This window comes from Epinephelus moara, chromosome 12 (assembly GCF_006386435.1).
Source record: "Epinephelus moara isolate mb chromosome 12, YSFRI_EMoa_1.0, whole genome shotgun sequence".
NCBI classification, from domain to species: domain Eukaryota; kingdom Metazoa; phylum Chordata; class Actinopteri; order Perciformes; family Serranidae; genus Epinephelus; species Epinephelus moara.
In genome coordinates, this window is record NC_065517.1 from 33848914 (window position 1) to 33863679 (window position 14766).

At 41.9% G+C, this 14766-nt stretch overlaps 1 protein-coding gene across 1 annotated transcript in view; it reads left to right on the top strand.

The window, feature by feature from the left end:
• The window catches only part of nmbr (neuromedin B receptor), an 82350-nt gene that overhangs the window by 64254 nt on the left and 3330 nt on the right, over positions 1-14766 (top strand). The window contains exon 4 of the mRNA XM_050057947.1: positions 9823-10061. Within this exon, the coding sequence (XP_049913904.1) occupies positions 9823-10061 (239 nt within the window). The remainder of the gene's footprint in view (positions 1-9822; positions 10062-14766) is intronic.

Consider the following 14766-nt stretch of genomic DNA (forward strand, 5'->3'; position numbering starts at 1 on the left):
AGGAAACAAACATGAATACGAGGTGTTTTACGAGCATTGTAGGTTTATTTTGAGAAGACTGACATCCCAGAATGTCAAAAACAGTCGCAGAGGATACCTCGTGTGTAACATGTAGAAGTGAAAGTCCCCTGACCATATGGGAGTTGGGAGTGAGAATGCATTTGTTTTTCACATGGTCATATTTAGCGCACTATTACTGTTATACAGCCACAGTTTTTGCAAAATGAATGCACTTTAATCAATCTTTATATCGATCGCATTCATTCTAGTATTCCTCTCCTGTGGAGTAATCAAAGCCATCAGGCTGAAGCTCCTTCATCATCGTCACTGCTCTTTCAAATTTCTGCAAGAACTCTGGCAACTGCGAACTTCTTCCTGGTGAATATGCAAGCCTCTACAGTGTCAACTGAATGAATCCTGCAGTGTTTCTAAGGTGATGAGCAGGTCCTCAGTGGTTTCCTGAGTGTCTGTTGGTTACGCCGGAATGCCACTGGATGCGTGTCCATTGCAGAACGGCTGCGCTGGTTATCCGCTGCGTGCTCCGCTGTCCGTCAACACCCACCGGCTGTGTTTGCTGTGCGGAGCGGTGCAGCTCCGCCGAACAGTGGGAGTCACAAGGACCCACAAGATCTCACGAATTCACGCATAATCGCGCGATATAACAAGATGTAGTTTCTATTAACAGAACCACAAAACCAGAGGAGTAGTAGGAAGACATGTCGGTGCACCTCCATGATTGACATCTCCTTGTCCATGGTGTCAACAGGGTGAAATGACGTCTGAAAACCTCTGACCTGTTGACTTCAGGCCTGCTCTGCCCATTATGATGTTTTCAAGGTGTAGTGCAGGGAAATATGATCCGCCGTGAACACTGTGTATTTTATTTTGAAAATTAACCGGATGTTTTATTTTGTTTATGTACACGACTTCCTGCAACGCACGATCTGCTCCGTGCTGAATTGCTGCGTTGTGCTCCGGCGTCCGGCAAAAATAAAAGTCCTGCATATCTGTTGGGGAGGGCTCCGGACCGCCGCAGCTGTGATGGAGCTGGAATGCAGCACAGCCGCAGCCGGTGGAAACACACACATTGACTAGAACTGAAACGTATCGGCTCCGCTGCCATTCCGGAGCGCAGATGCAACCCACATGCATCTGGTGGAATTTGGGGGTTAGTTTCATACAAAAATGTCAACAGACAAATGAATCCACCAGTTACGCACATTGAGAGGCAGATGATGTGTGACAAGCTCTCTTCTCTGCATCCTAGCTCGCTGTGTGACTCATGTACAATCTTGTGAGAGACATAGTAGAGAGTCTACAGATTCTGACAACATTTAAACCATATTTCTGTGTTTTCACAAAGATAAAAATTAAAACAGCGAACACAGCTGTCGGCGCATCACTTAACTTCAGAGTGTCTTTTAACAGAACACTGTGAAACACTGGCTCCATGTATGAGTCAGACACTTGTCTCAACAGCCACACACTGATCACTAAACAAAAGCTTTTAGTTCATTGTACATCACTTTTGTAATCACAGTATGTAACACTCCTCTTAGACTTAATCAGTAAGTCGTAAGGTAAATACATCCCAGAACAAACAAAGCTTCCTGCTGTTCTTTGTGTCTGAGCAGCGAGTAGACACTGAAGTAGGTGCTAATGTTGAGACGTGATAGAGAACCACAATGGTGATTGTAAACCACTCACACACTTCTTTTGTAACACCGTCTCTCTCTCTGTGAAATTAACCCACTATCATGAAAAGACATATACCAGAACACACACTTCAGCCTCCCTGTCACTTCAATCACTGAATGCATGAGATGTTTTCATCTCTGCTTCTGGTTTTTCATTGTACTTCCCTTTGTCAGCTGATTATGTTACATGTTGTTCCTTCTATTAGTAGTTTCCCCCTTTAAAGGGTTTTTTTGGGGGAGTTTTTCCTAATCAGCTGCGAGGGTCATAAGGACAGAGGGATGTCGTATGCTGTAAAGCCCTGTGAGGCAAATTATGATTTGTGATATTGGGCTTTATAAATAAAATTGAAATTGAATTGAATCATCACTTGGATGAGCTGGATTACCATTAGAAGTTAACCCTCTAAACTCTGCAACAGAAATGGTCCGCCACTGCCTATATTGGCATTTTTGCTTATTGTGATGTCATTTATTGGAGTATCTTCAAATGCTTCATACCCCTAAAATCAGTACAACCTCAGCTAAAAGGTAATATAAGTCAATAAACCATTAAAATCGATTAAAGTAATGAAAATAAAATGTTGGTTATTTCATCAGATTTTAGAAAATAAAGACACAAAAAATAAAGATCCAAAAGATACTTAAATGTAGAAACATAAAGGAGATATTTCTTAACATTCCATAAGTTATTTGAACTACGTTTGTTATTAAGTTTTTCAAATGTGCTCATTTCTTTCAGCCAACTGCACAGGTGGCCATTCGTCTCTTTGGTGACATTGTGCATTTTTGCACAGTTTTGTATCACACACAGTGATGTCATTACAAATGTACCACATGATGACATGAAAGAGAGCGTGTACGTTTATACGGTACATGCCTTAAAGCTATAGTGCGTAACTTCTGTCGCCTCCCAGCGGATAATGCGTTATTACAACTAGTAAGCCGGTGGCACTTCCATGTACACAGAGTAACACTTGCCAGTCGCCACACACCGTACACAGAGTAACACTTGCCTTTGTGGTAGGATCCACTTCTGAACCGTGTCTCGGCCGCTTCTCCACCATGTTGCTTTCTCTTTCTACCTGCGCTCTACCTCTCCGCTCTTCCTCCCCCTCCCTTCTTGTTGTGAGGAAGCATTTCCTGTGTGCCAGTGCGGGAATGTCGCCGGTCTACACGCATACTAAAAATGATATATATTGAAAAATACCGCGAGATGTTAGAGGAGCCGATCGGCTTAATCAGCATTGTGTCATCTCCTCTAGTAGTGGCTTGGGTGAAACGGACATTTACGGACCTGTAGAAGTTACGCACTATAGCTTTAAGGTATGGTAAGGTAAGGTAAGGTAACATGATATCATGACACGACAGGGAAGATGGAAACTTCAGTTTTCTGCTACAAAAAAAAATGTTCGAGCCATTATGGTTCTTATTTTATATCTTTTTAAACATGATCATGCAAACAACGATATCCACAGGTCTGTTTTTAAAGGGTTAGATGAAAGAAATTCCAAATACGTTTTAACCAGCTGCCCAGGAAGTGTGCTGGGCTTTAAAGGGATAGTACACCCAAAAATGAAAATTCAGCCATTATCTACTCACCCATATGCCGAGGGAGGCTCAGGTGAAGTTTTAGAGTCCTCACATCCCTTGCGGAGATCCCAGGGGGGAGGGGGTAGCAACACAACTCCACCTAATGGAGGCTGACGGCGCCCCAGATTCAAATGTCCAAAAACATATAATTGAAACCACAAAATATCTCCATACTGCTCGTCCGTAGTGATCCAAGTGTCTTGAAGCCCCGACATAAAAAGCTGTTTGGAAAAACGTCATTTGAACTCTGTTTTTAGCCTCATTGTAGCCTGTAGCTCTAACTGCCTCTCTGTACACTGAGCTCACGTGTGTGCACCGTCACGGACATCGCCCATTGACCAACTGACGTCTGTAAATTAGTGGATACATTTCTCTGAGCGTCACAACCAGGATTTTTGGACAGGATTTGATCCATTTGGTCCGATAACATTTGGAAAGAGTAGAGAGGCTTTACAATTAAATCAGTTAATCCCCATTCAAGTTAGCAGAGCCCTAAACCAGAGGCTAGCTGCACTTGGCCGACAGAAGTCTTTAGTGTGGGGCGTTGGTGGCTTAGTGGTAGAGCAGGCGCCCCGTGTACAAGGCTGTTGCCGCAGCGGTTCGACTCCAGCCTGTGCCCCATTGCTGCATGTCACTCCCTCTTTCTCACCCCCCTTTTACACTTGTCTGTCCTATCAATTAAAGACTAAAAATGCCCCAAAAAATATCTTTAAAAAAAAGAAGTCTTTAGTGTGTCTGCTCTATGGCAAATGATGCAGAAGCAACACTGATCAATTTATCAACGGTCCAGTTTGTGTCAGAGTGCGCTCAGGCTAACAGAACTTGTTAGCTAGCGTTAGCTTATGTCTGGAGAGAATTGTTTTACCTCCAGCTAAACCCCACCCACCAAAAAACGTCAAACAGTTAACTAACAGTAAAAGGATGTTTGGAGCTTTTTTGGCTTCATGCGCCAGTAAGCAACTTTCATAGGAGTGAACGGAGTCCCGCCTTCAGACTGTATCCAGGTCTCTTTCTACAGCCATGGTTTTTACTGCATGGTGGATGCAGAGTAATGTTTGAAGGCTTTGCATCATTGGAGACTTCATCATTCGCAGAGCCGACAGGATAACAAGTGCACAAATGAGGAAATGCTGGCTATGGATTTCAGCATTTTTCAGCATTTGGAGCGTAATGGAAATCTGACAACTTGATGGTTCGCTGCACCGCAGTCACCTCAGGTGTCGATCCGTTTCAAACGTGCCTCTAATGGGAGCTGGCAGTCTGTTACTCCCAGGTGGCTTTGCAGGCTTCCTCCGTGGCGACAAAGGCAGCGGTTAGCGGCTCAGCTGGAAACCTCTGAAGATTTATCATCAGTGAGCTGCGGAGAAACTCTATTACAGAGATCTGAATACACTCCCAGCTGCAAGGGTGTGTGTGTGTGTGTGTGTGTGTGTGTGTGTGTGCGTGCGGGGTGAATACACACACACATGCACAGGACCACAAACATGAAGTTGCATATATGCAAATACTACAAGTGCAAAAGTATATTCATACCTCTGACAAAGCATGCACACACACATTTATGCACACATTCACATAATCCACCCTTCCAGATGAGTTGTGGCCCAGAGCTGCAGGTGCCTAAGAGGATCTTGGGACAAACGCCAAACTCTGCCTGACTGCTGGCAGCAAATCAGAGCAAACACAAATCAGCAGCAGCCAGACTGGAGGGCAGAGATGATCCCTGCTCAGTAATCAGCAGAGTTTGCTGTTGGTTAACTTTTTTATTTACTGTTTCTTGTCTTTAAGAGGCGAGTCAGTCCAGGTGAGACGCCGCCGGGCGCTTTTTAACTTAATGATGATAAGCTGGAACACACACCTGCTTCACAAGTGTTCCTTGTGAAAAGAAACTCCAACAAATGTAATTCTCCTTGGTTCCTCTTATTGTGTGCAAATTATGTTTTGATGGCATCGCATGGGGTGAGCGCTCCAGAGATGTCTGAGGGTCAAACTCCAAGAAGGAAACAATAGATTGGCCACATTTCTACTCACCAACATTCAGTGTGACTGTGTAGATGCTGCACAGCACTTATCAACATATATGTCAGCCCCAATGATGGTTCAGTGAGATCGAAACTAACTGACATTTTAACCACTGACAACAATAATCCATAATAATCCTTTTAATATACCTCCTGTCCTCACTCTGCCGGAAAGGACCTGAGGCACATTTGTTGGATATGCATGCTGTGAAATATTTACTCCCCTTGTTTGAAAAAATACAATTAAAGCACGGCCTGACATTTTGGGATCTACACTTATGTGCCTTCTAGTCAAATGTCACATCAGAGGATCAATACCACTCACCTCTCTGCAGGGTAAATATGCAGCTGGAGCAGTTTAACAGAGGGTATGTGCCCAGCTAAGAAATAATGCTGCACACAGCACCCCGCCCCCCATGCAATAACATGGTAATCAGTGTGCATTAGAGGTGCTGGCAGGTGGATTTTATGACCTTTAGCCAGAGCTAGGCTAGCCGTCATGGGCGGGCAGCGTCAGTTCATAATGCTGTAGGGCACCTGTCGCTGCGCTATGAAATGCCGTGTCAGGCTGAAATGCTGCTGGTGACCAAGTAATTTAAGGACCTGGAAAGTCCCGACAGGGGCGAGGTGAGGTGAATGGGTCCAACATTCCACAGACTTTCGCCCAGGAGACTGGTGTTCGCTTCCTGTATGAATGTTGAGCCAAACCATGATGTTTTTTTCTAAACCTGACCATGTGCGTTTGTTGCACAAGGAAATAAGTGTAAATATGAGGTGTAAATGCCAATGTTGCACATTTATTTGAAAAAGATGTAAATAGGAGTGGACCCAGGATAGACCCCTGTGGAACTCTGCAAAAGATGTTGTTGTGGATACATTTCAACAATGCTTATGTTAACATGTGGTTAAGTTTAGGCACAAATACCACGTGGCTATGGTGGTTATGGTCCAGAAAAGATCCTGTTTTGGCTTAAGATACCCAGGTTTGTGCCACTATCACTGTTGGAAACACAACAATGACTCACTAAAACGGGTTTTGTTGTTTCTTGGTTTTGAACAGTGGTCAGCAGTGGTCTGGTCTTCTTGCGACTGGACTGGCATTGAAAATGAATCATGAGGTTCAGAATAATCCAATATACTGTAAGCATGATTCCTGGGCTCAGTCTTTCTGTAGTAACTTGACTTCAACAAGTCTCTCCTCATCCATTCTTTGTCACACATGAGACACAGCAACAGCTACAGAGTTGTCTTTATACATCCATGGTGAGGAGAGGAGTTGAGCTGCCACAGGAGCAGAGAAACAGAGCTGCTGGAGTGGGGGAAAATGCATTTAATTCCAGGGGCAGTGAGGCTGGAAATAGGCCAGTGGCTTAAGGTGCCGTGGGGCAGAGGGTTCAGGAGCGCCGATGGGCATCTAGCTGCAGCTGGTGTGGGTTGAACATTGAAAATAATAGGGGTGTATTTCTGAGGCATGGCGTTCGCAGCCAGTGTGTTTTGGCCTTAAGGTTCTAATTTATCAGTGCATACCTTGAATTTTCATATTCATGTAACTTCCCATGGTACTACAAGTCTGTCAAAGTCCTCAAAACCAAAGACACTTTACCTGTTGGTTGCTGCTGACAGACTTTGTCTCTTTTCAGGTTCACTGCAGCGATGTCAAGTTCAGTAACCAAAATACCAAACAGATGCAGTTGAGAGATGAGAGAGTAATCCTGCGTGCACCTGAGGGAAAGCACATTATATATTGTTCTATTTCTCTCTCTGTTTGGGGTGAGAAGGTCTAATGAGCTCCTCGGGGTTTCATTTGTTCATGTGAACTATTATAGATTCAGAGGAACGTGAAAAGAAAAGAGCAACGTGAGAGAACATTTTTCTTTTGCTCTTCCTCCTGAGCCGAAAGCTCTCCTTCAGTTCAACAACAGGAGTGTGTACATCAGAAGGTCAGGAGGTCTGATGGGTTTGACGTCCGCAGTACACAGAGAAGCACTTTGAAAAACACTGTTGACATTTTTATGTGTGTTTGTGTTGAGCTGAATCCTTGTGCGACCTGCGCAAAGTGCGGTGAGTGAGTTTGAGTGGCATAACTGACCTTTTACGTATGTCTCTGGCAATCTCTGAGCATCCGTCTGACAAGGTCAAACTCCTTGTACGTTGCTCTACATGTAATGCATTTGATGTTTAAACATGATTCCAGATCCATTTTCTCCCTCTGTGTGTCTCTGTCACTGTTTCCATCCATTTCATCATGAGACATTTGGAGGAAGCTTTTAGCATCCAGGTCCCTGAGGGCCTTAAACCTTGTGTCCTCTCAAGCATGATTACATTTTCCCACCCAGATAAGTGATTGTTGGTGCTAAATGATGCTTTTAAGCAGCATGTATATTACTGCTTGTAGCAGTTATTTTTTTCTGTTAAGGATTCCTTCATCATGCCTGATGGGTTTTGAAGCTGCAGTGAAAAAACAAGCTGCTTGTAGCTCACAATTTAAGCATGTAATTCCTACCTGCATTATTTCAACCATGGGTAAACTGGACATGTTTTGTTGACCCATCCATCCACTGTGACATCCTCCCTAAGGAGTTTTAAAAGTTAAGGATCAGACAGGTTGTGTCTTTAAAAAACCTTGTCACCTAAAATCTACATGCATATACAATTAATTTGCAACAGCAAATATTTTTATCTTTATCTGTTAATTTATTCATTTATTTATCTTAATGAGTCTATCTTTTTGTCCTTATCGTCATCATTCTTTTATTTGTATTTATTAATTTTTTCATATATTTTATATTTCTTATCCTTTTGGTCTTACTTTCATTTGCCTTTACCATGACATTTGTGTGTTTAATTTTCATGGCTTTGCCCTCTATTTTTCTTGTTTTATCCAATTTGATCTTGCCTCTGTTTTGCCTGACTTTTTGTTGTTGTTTGCCCCTGATTATTCCGCTTTTTGCTTTGTTTCTCAAGCACTTTGAACCCCTTGATTTGGAAAAACTTAAAGTCAGAACGGAAGAAGCACTCTACATCATTGGTGTTTTTCCCACTTATCCAATCAGATTAATTAAGAGCAACCTCCTGTGATGGCGGTGACACCAAATAGTATCATACATAGTTATTGTAAATGTTACCTCACTTTGCCCTGGGCAAGCTGCCAGACATATTTTAACAAATTGTAACCTCAGCTAATTTTTGTCATTTCACCAACTGTAATTACCTCCGCCAAGGAGGTTGTGTTTTCGCCGGCATTGGTCTGTTTGTCTACAAAATAACTCAAAAAGTTATGAACAGATTTTGATGAAATTGTCAGGACAGGTGGATAATGGGACAAGAAACAGGTGATAAGATTTTGGTGGTGATCGGTTGAAGCAAAGTGGAAAAAATAATAAATAAAGTCTATCATCTGACAGCCCCAGCAGCAATTCCAATTTCTAAAGATGGTGAAAATAGCGCCACGTGTTGTTCTACTTGCTAAATATTGTTGTAATTCTAAAGTTGAAATTAATGTTCTGTGTTGGTACAAAATAAAAATGAAATAAATACACCACAGTGTCTCCATGGTGAAGGCATATATAACCTAATAATGATAGTGATGCAAATAACCTAATTGTGATGCAGGCTGCAAAATCTGATGCAGAGGGGGAGGGAATATCACTTACTTGGCGGAGGTCTGCATTGTGAGTGCTTTTCTAGTTTTGCTGACTGTGTTGCTAAAATACATATTTTGTTGTAAATTGTCTAAATGAAATTTTTATACAACCTGTCACCTTGAGTCTAATTTCTGAAACATGGATTAGCGTCACTGGATTAGTTGAAAAACATATAGAAAACACAATTACTAAATGTTTGAATTTTTGTTAACTAAAACTATGACAGATAAAAATGACTAAACTGTGAGTAAAACTACTAAATATTTTCTTCCTAAGACAAAGACTTAATCTATAATAGTTGTCAAAAGTCACACTGATCTCAAGATCTGAGGTCCTGACTGGAAAAACCATTGCCAGTGAAAACAGCCCATGCAGTATTTAAATTTTTACAAAAGTCTACACTTCAAAACTTTTTAGTCTTAAAAAGATGAATAAAATAAACTTGATGGTCCTGTGCGATTGTGGAGGAAGCTTTCTTGAGAGCCATACTTTTCTTCTCTTTATATGAAGAATAATATGAAGGAAGTATTAAATATTCATTAATTTATGCATTAAAATTGATCACATTAGCAACTAAATGGCTTTTTTTCCATCTCATGATCACCATGGTTTTCATGTCAAGAGCCAAAGGGTTACATATTGTATCTGCAGCATATTATGCACATGAATAGAAGCACATTAAGAATACAAAGCTCATAGTGGTCCGCGCAGCTCCCAGTACATCTCCCTGAATATAAAATGAAAATTATGCAGTTGCGCTCTCGTTCATAACATGCAGAAAAGACTCAGCTGCAGAATCTCTCTTTATCTCTCATCCTTCATTCCCAGCTGATTATTTTGTATTGTTGCTTTTTATCTCCACCCCTGCAGATGGAGACGAGGAAGCGCCTGGCCAAGATCGTGTTGGTGTTCGTGGGTCTCTTCGCTCTGTGCTGGTTCCCCAACCACGTTCTTTACATGTACCGCTCCTTCCACTACCATCAGACGGATCTGTCATTGGCTCACCTCATCATCACCCTGCTGGCCCGAGTCCTCAGCTTCTCCTCATCCTGCGTCAACCCCTTCGCCCTCTACCTGCTCAGTGAGAGCTTCCGCAGGCATTTCAACAGGTTGGGTCTCAAATAAGAGTTTCTGGAACTGTCTTTGACTATGCCCAATAATAATAGTTATTGTAATAATAGTATTGTTCTTAATGTCAACAAATCCCATGAAAAGACCAAAACCAACAACATGTTGTCTGTCTCTGTATAAACAAACATTATTCAAACAGGAGAAAATACTGCATTTGTTGGGGACTTTTTTCAGCTGCACCAAAGTCATTGAAATCCAGTGCTTGGTCAGTGACTTCCAGCGTCAGACACAGATGAAAAAAGCCATCCTTTTGCATCAGCATGATACACAGCCGGTCGCTGTTATCGTTTAACAGCGCCTGGCGGTGTCGTGGAAATCATGACGGGATAACAAAGAAAGTTAAGGCAGTGGAAGTCTGAGTAGGGCGAGCAGGAGGGGTGGTGGATGGGTCCAACAAACACTGACTTTCACCCGGGTGGCTAGTGTTTGCTTCCCGTAAGATTGTAAAGCCAAACCCTGTTCATTTTTCTAAACCCAACCATGTGCGTGTGTTGTTTAAGGAAAAAAAAATCCCTTTGCAGAATTTTACCAGCGTAGTGCTTTTATTTTGAAAGAAACTGTAAACTGTACATTTCTTGTGAAAACAGAAGTGTTTTTTGAAAACAATGTATGTAACAGGCTGAAGTTGACGCAGCATTGCAGAACGTCATCCTACCACTGTGAAAAGTTTTTGCGCTGGCATCTGACGCGGAAATGACTGACAAGACGGCAATATTTGACAAGTTGGGAACAGACGATAAGGCTCGTTCTGGAAAACTTGTGGCTTCTACTAGCCGGCTAAGAGGAGTCAGCAGTCACAGACGGTATAAAACAGTCAATAAAACCGTTTCTTTAACTGTTGTGAATCCCTGCTGCCATCAGAGGTCCTTGGGCATACAGACAAAATATATGAGGCTGATTGGTCCAGCAGTTAGTGGGATTAGCTGTGGACAGACAGATACACACACAACCAAACATACAATCCCATCCAGGCTTACACCTGGTGGAGATTAACACATACATGAACATTAGATCTTAATTAAATCAAATATTACATCACATTGGCATATCAGATACGAATATGGAGGGTCGTCAGCTGGTGGCCAATCAGCTGATGAATGATCCAGTGATTATGATGCAGGACTGAAACAGCTGATGCCAATCAGCTAATGCAAGCACAGCGTCAGAGCTCTGCCCAAACAAACGCTCTGCTCATACTCATTTTCATAAGCGACTCAGCTTCAGAAATATATGAATGTATTAAATGTATGCCTTCATCATTTTGTATTCACTGTCCTGAACCCATTTTACTTTTTACCCCGTAAGGCAACATGCAGTCTGACAGGACGCTCAACACTATGCTGAGATTAACTGCCCTTACCATAAAAAAGATGGAAACATATGGAGGGTGGTCACTTCAACAATTTTTTATCTCTTTACTGACTGTATCTATACAGTGTGAATAAGACATATTGATGTCACAGGGATATAAATCAGAACTCCTGCAGACACTGAGACAGGCTGCTGCTCAGTGTCTGCAGGGTGCTGCTGGTATTTTTCTCTCTGTGTACAGACCATGGTAAATTGCAATTGTACACCAATCAAAACTTTCCAGAAGGCTGAACATTTGAAAAACTCAGAAATAGAGTCAGGAAAAAAAGCAGACGGCGAGTCCTTCGATTTTCACCATAAATGGACTCCATAACCTCGTGGCAATATGAAGTAATCATGGCTTCGTCATTTTCTAAATCTCCTTTTGAGTGCTTCCACTTCCACTAAACTTCATTATTCTACCTCGGCGAGACGGAAACCCTCTTCAAAACTCGGCACAATCTTCCCAAACAGTGTGACTGTCACAGTGAGCTACAGGAACTCAGGGACGCGCCTTGTGTTTTCATTTGGGTCAGATTTGCAGGCAAATCCTTACGCCTCAGAGTCAGCAGAGAATACGTAGGAAAAATAAGATGTGCCTTTGGGAAGCAATTATAACGGAGCTGCAGCATGAAGCACGCGCCATAATTCACCTGTCTTTGGATTTATTTCTTATTGCTCAAAAGACATTTTCCAGGTCCAAGTGTGAGGATTTCCAGAAGTGTTAAGCCTTCACCTTCTGTATCCGGGGAGCGAGTTAAGAATCTTTATTTCCCTGGTTCTTTGGGACTTTGGGAAATATCAGTCCAAACACACACACACACACACACACACTCCCGGCACAGATTTCTATAAAGTCTGAAACAGTTTGACAGCAACTCCAGCAGTCAGTGTGACTGTGTTTTGTTTCACATTCTTTAAGCGGGATTTATACCTCTGCTTTAAATCATGTCGTACCTACGGCGCAGGCTCTGCGTAGACACGTAGGCTACCCTATGCCATTGCTTGATGTGCACCATTTCTCTCAGTGGAAATGAAGCTTTAATTTACATTAATTCACAGATAAGAAACATAAATTGTGAAGACAAAGCCCCGACACAATGGCATCTGTAATCCTGTGTATAATTTATCCTGGCTTCACATGAGTAGAGAAAAACTCAGCTAGCTGCTAAGCTAATTTATGCAATGTAAAATGCCATAGGCTTGTGCTAATAACGCCATCATGTTGTATTTGTGAGGAGTACGTGTTTGTTACAAGACTATTGTTTTGTTGGTGAACCTTGTGAGTTACAATAAAACTTAATTTTGAACGTTACTTTTGTGAAATGTTGCTGTTGTTCCCGGCCTGGTATGAGTGAAGGAAAACTCAGTTAGCTCCAGATTTTGATCTGGTCTCTTCTTTAAGTTTGTATTTAACAGAATATCTTATTATCTCAATAAAATGTACTGAAACAAAAGAGGAATTTATTATTTTGGCCGGTAAATAAATATGGCTTGGCTGGTGGATTTTTTCCATCAACCAGCCACCTTGGCCGGTAAGTCAAAAAGTATATTTCTGACCCTGAGACCAATCGTCATTCAGCAACAAGTCAGTCCAGTTTGAAGAGACCTGACACACCAAGCCTACGGGCCGTTGCTGAGCGTCTGTGACCCTGGTTTTTCTGGTGTGTCCTGCACTGTTGGCCCTTGTCTGCTTTTTCTCTTTTTTGGTTGATTGAGCATGTTGAATTGGCATCTTGCCCATCAGTGAATGAAATCACTCTGATTGGCTGTTCAGTTCAGTCCACGAGAACAGAAACAATTGCGAGGAGAGCAAATAGACAGCTGAAGTCAAGAGGGAGTGAAACCAAAACAAACTTGGTGAGATTACTTTTTTAGCCACTGAGCTCTTCAGCAGATTTTTAATTTGTTGTGTTATTGCTCAGTAGCGCTTGTTAAATATCACTTGTTCTTTAAACACTGAGTTGTATTGTTGATGTGCTAACTGGCGAACTAGCGTCTAGAATCCTTCCTGTCAGTCTTCACGTTTCCCTTTTTGAATGATGAATTCAAATTCAATTTCAAATTCAGAGAGATATCTCCTCGCATGAAGAAGCGGAGCGTACTTCACGCTGTGTGGTGTGTTTTAAGTGCAACTTTTTGGCAGAGGCAACATGAGGTGACAGTTGGCCTTTGGTGCCACGAGTTCGTTGATGTCAATTTTGTTTGTGTGGCCCTTAAACAACAGTTTACTCTGCAGTTTCTTGAGAAAACACATATTATAAGAAAAGAACTCTTGGAAACAATAAGACGATTTAATCAATAAATAATTCAAATAATAATCTAATAAAACAGAAAGACAATGTTGCACCATTGTTACAAAACATCCGTGAGCTGTATTTTGTGAGCCTTTTAAATCTTGCTTTGTCTCTCTGACCACATGCTGTGGCAGTCAGATTAAAGGAACCCTGGGGAGATTTCAGATGTGTAGGATGTGGGCTTCGTAAATGTTTTATGAGGATGGAAATGCGTTCGATACTGGTCTCAAGGATTCACAGGATGTGTTGTGGTTTGAATCACTGGACGTAAGCATCCCTTTGTTTTAAAGCAAACTTCACCGGGTGCTTTAATGTGGCGGCACAGCTCAGCTGAGGGTGGGACCGTCACTAGTTATCCAGTAATATGGAAGGGCAGCAGGTTTCCTCCTGCTGTGAGGCTGCGCCAGTGTTCACAGCTCCTCTGTTTATGCCTTGACTCCACTGAGAAGCAGTGCGGCTCTTTTTCTGAACACACAGTACATAAAGTCATATATTTATGTTCTGTTATATTCTGTTTCATTCTCAGTTTATGAAATGCTTTGTAGTTTTTTCCATCAGCCACCTCCAGTATGACGTTATATTGCATCATAGCAGACCACGTTTCAGTAACCGGACCGTATAATTAGACACCTACTGCTTGATGAAATGTTGCTTAAAAATGTGCTATTGTAAAACTGTGCATAAAGATCATGGACATCTGTGGTTTATTTGTGTAACGACCACCACCAAAAAAAAGAAAGAAAAGATAAAGAACTTATCAGTGAGAAAAACACAAATTTCAAACATGTTATATTTGTGTTAAAGAGGCAACAGATAGGATTCGTTTATTTTCAGCTTGGTACCACCTAGCGTCAGTGGTGTTGCATCGCACTGTCGCAACGACCAAACTGACCGTGGGGATCAGAGATAATCAATAAAATGTAGGCTGTAAAGCCACCAGTATACCTCTATGTATATGTAGAATGAGAAGGTGTGTGGACACTATACTAAATAAATGAGTAAAGAGACCGAGCAACAATTATCAGATTTATCGGAA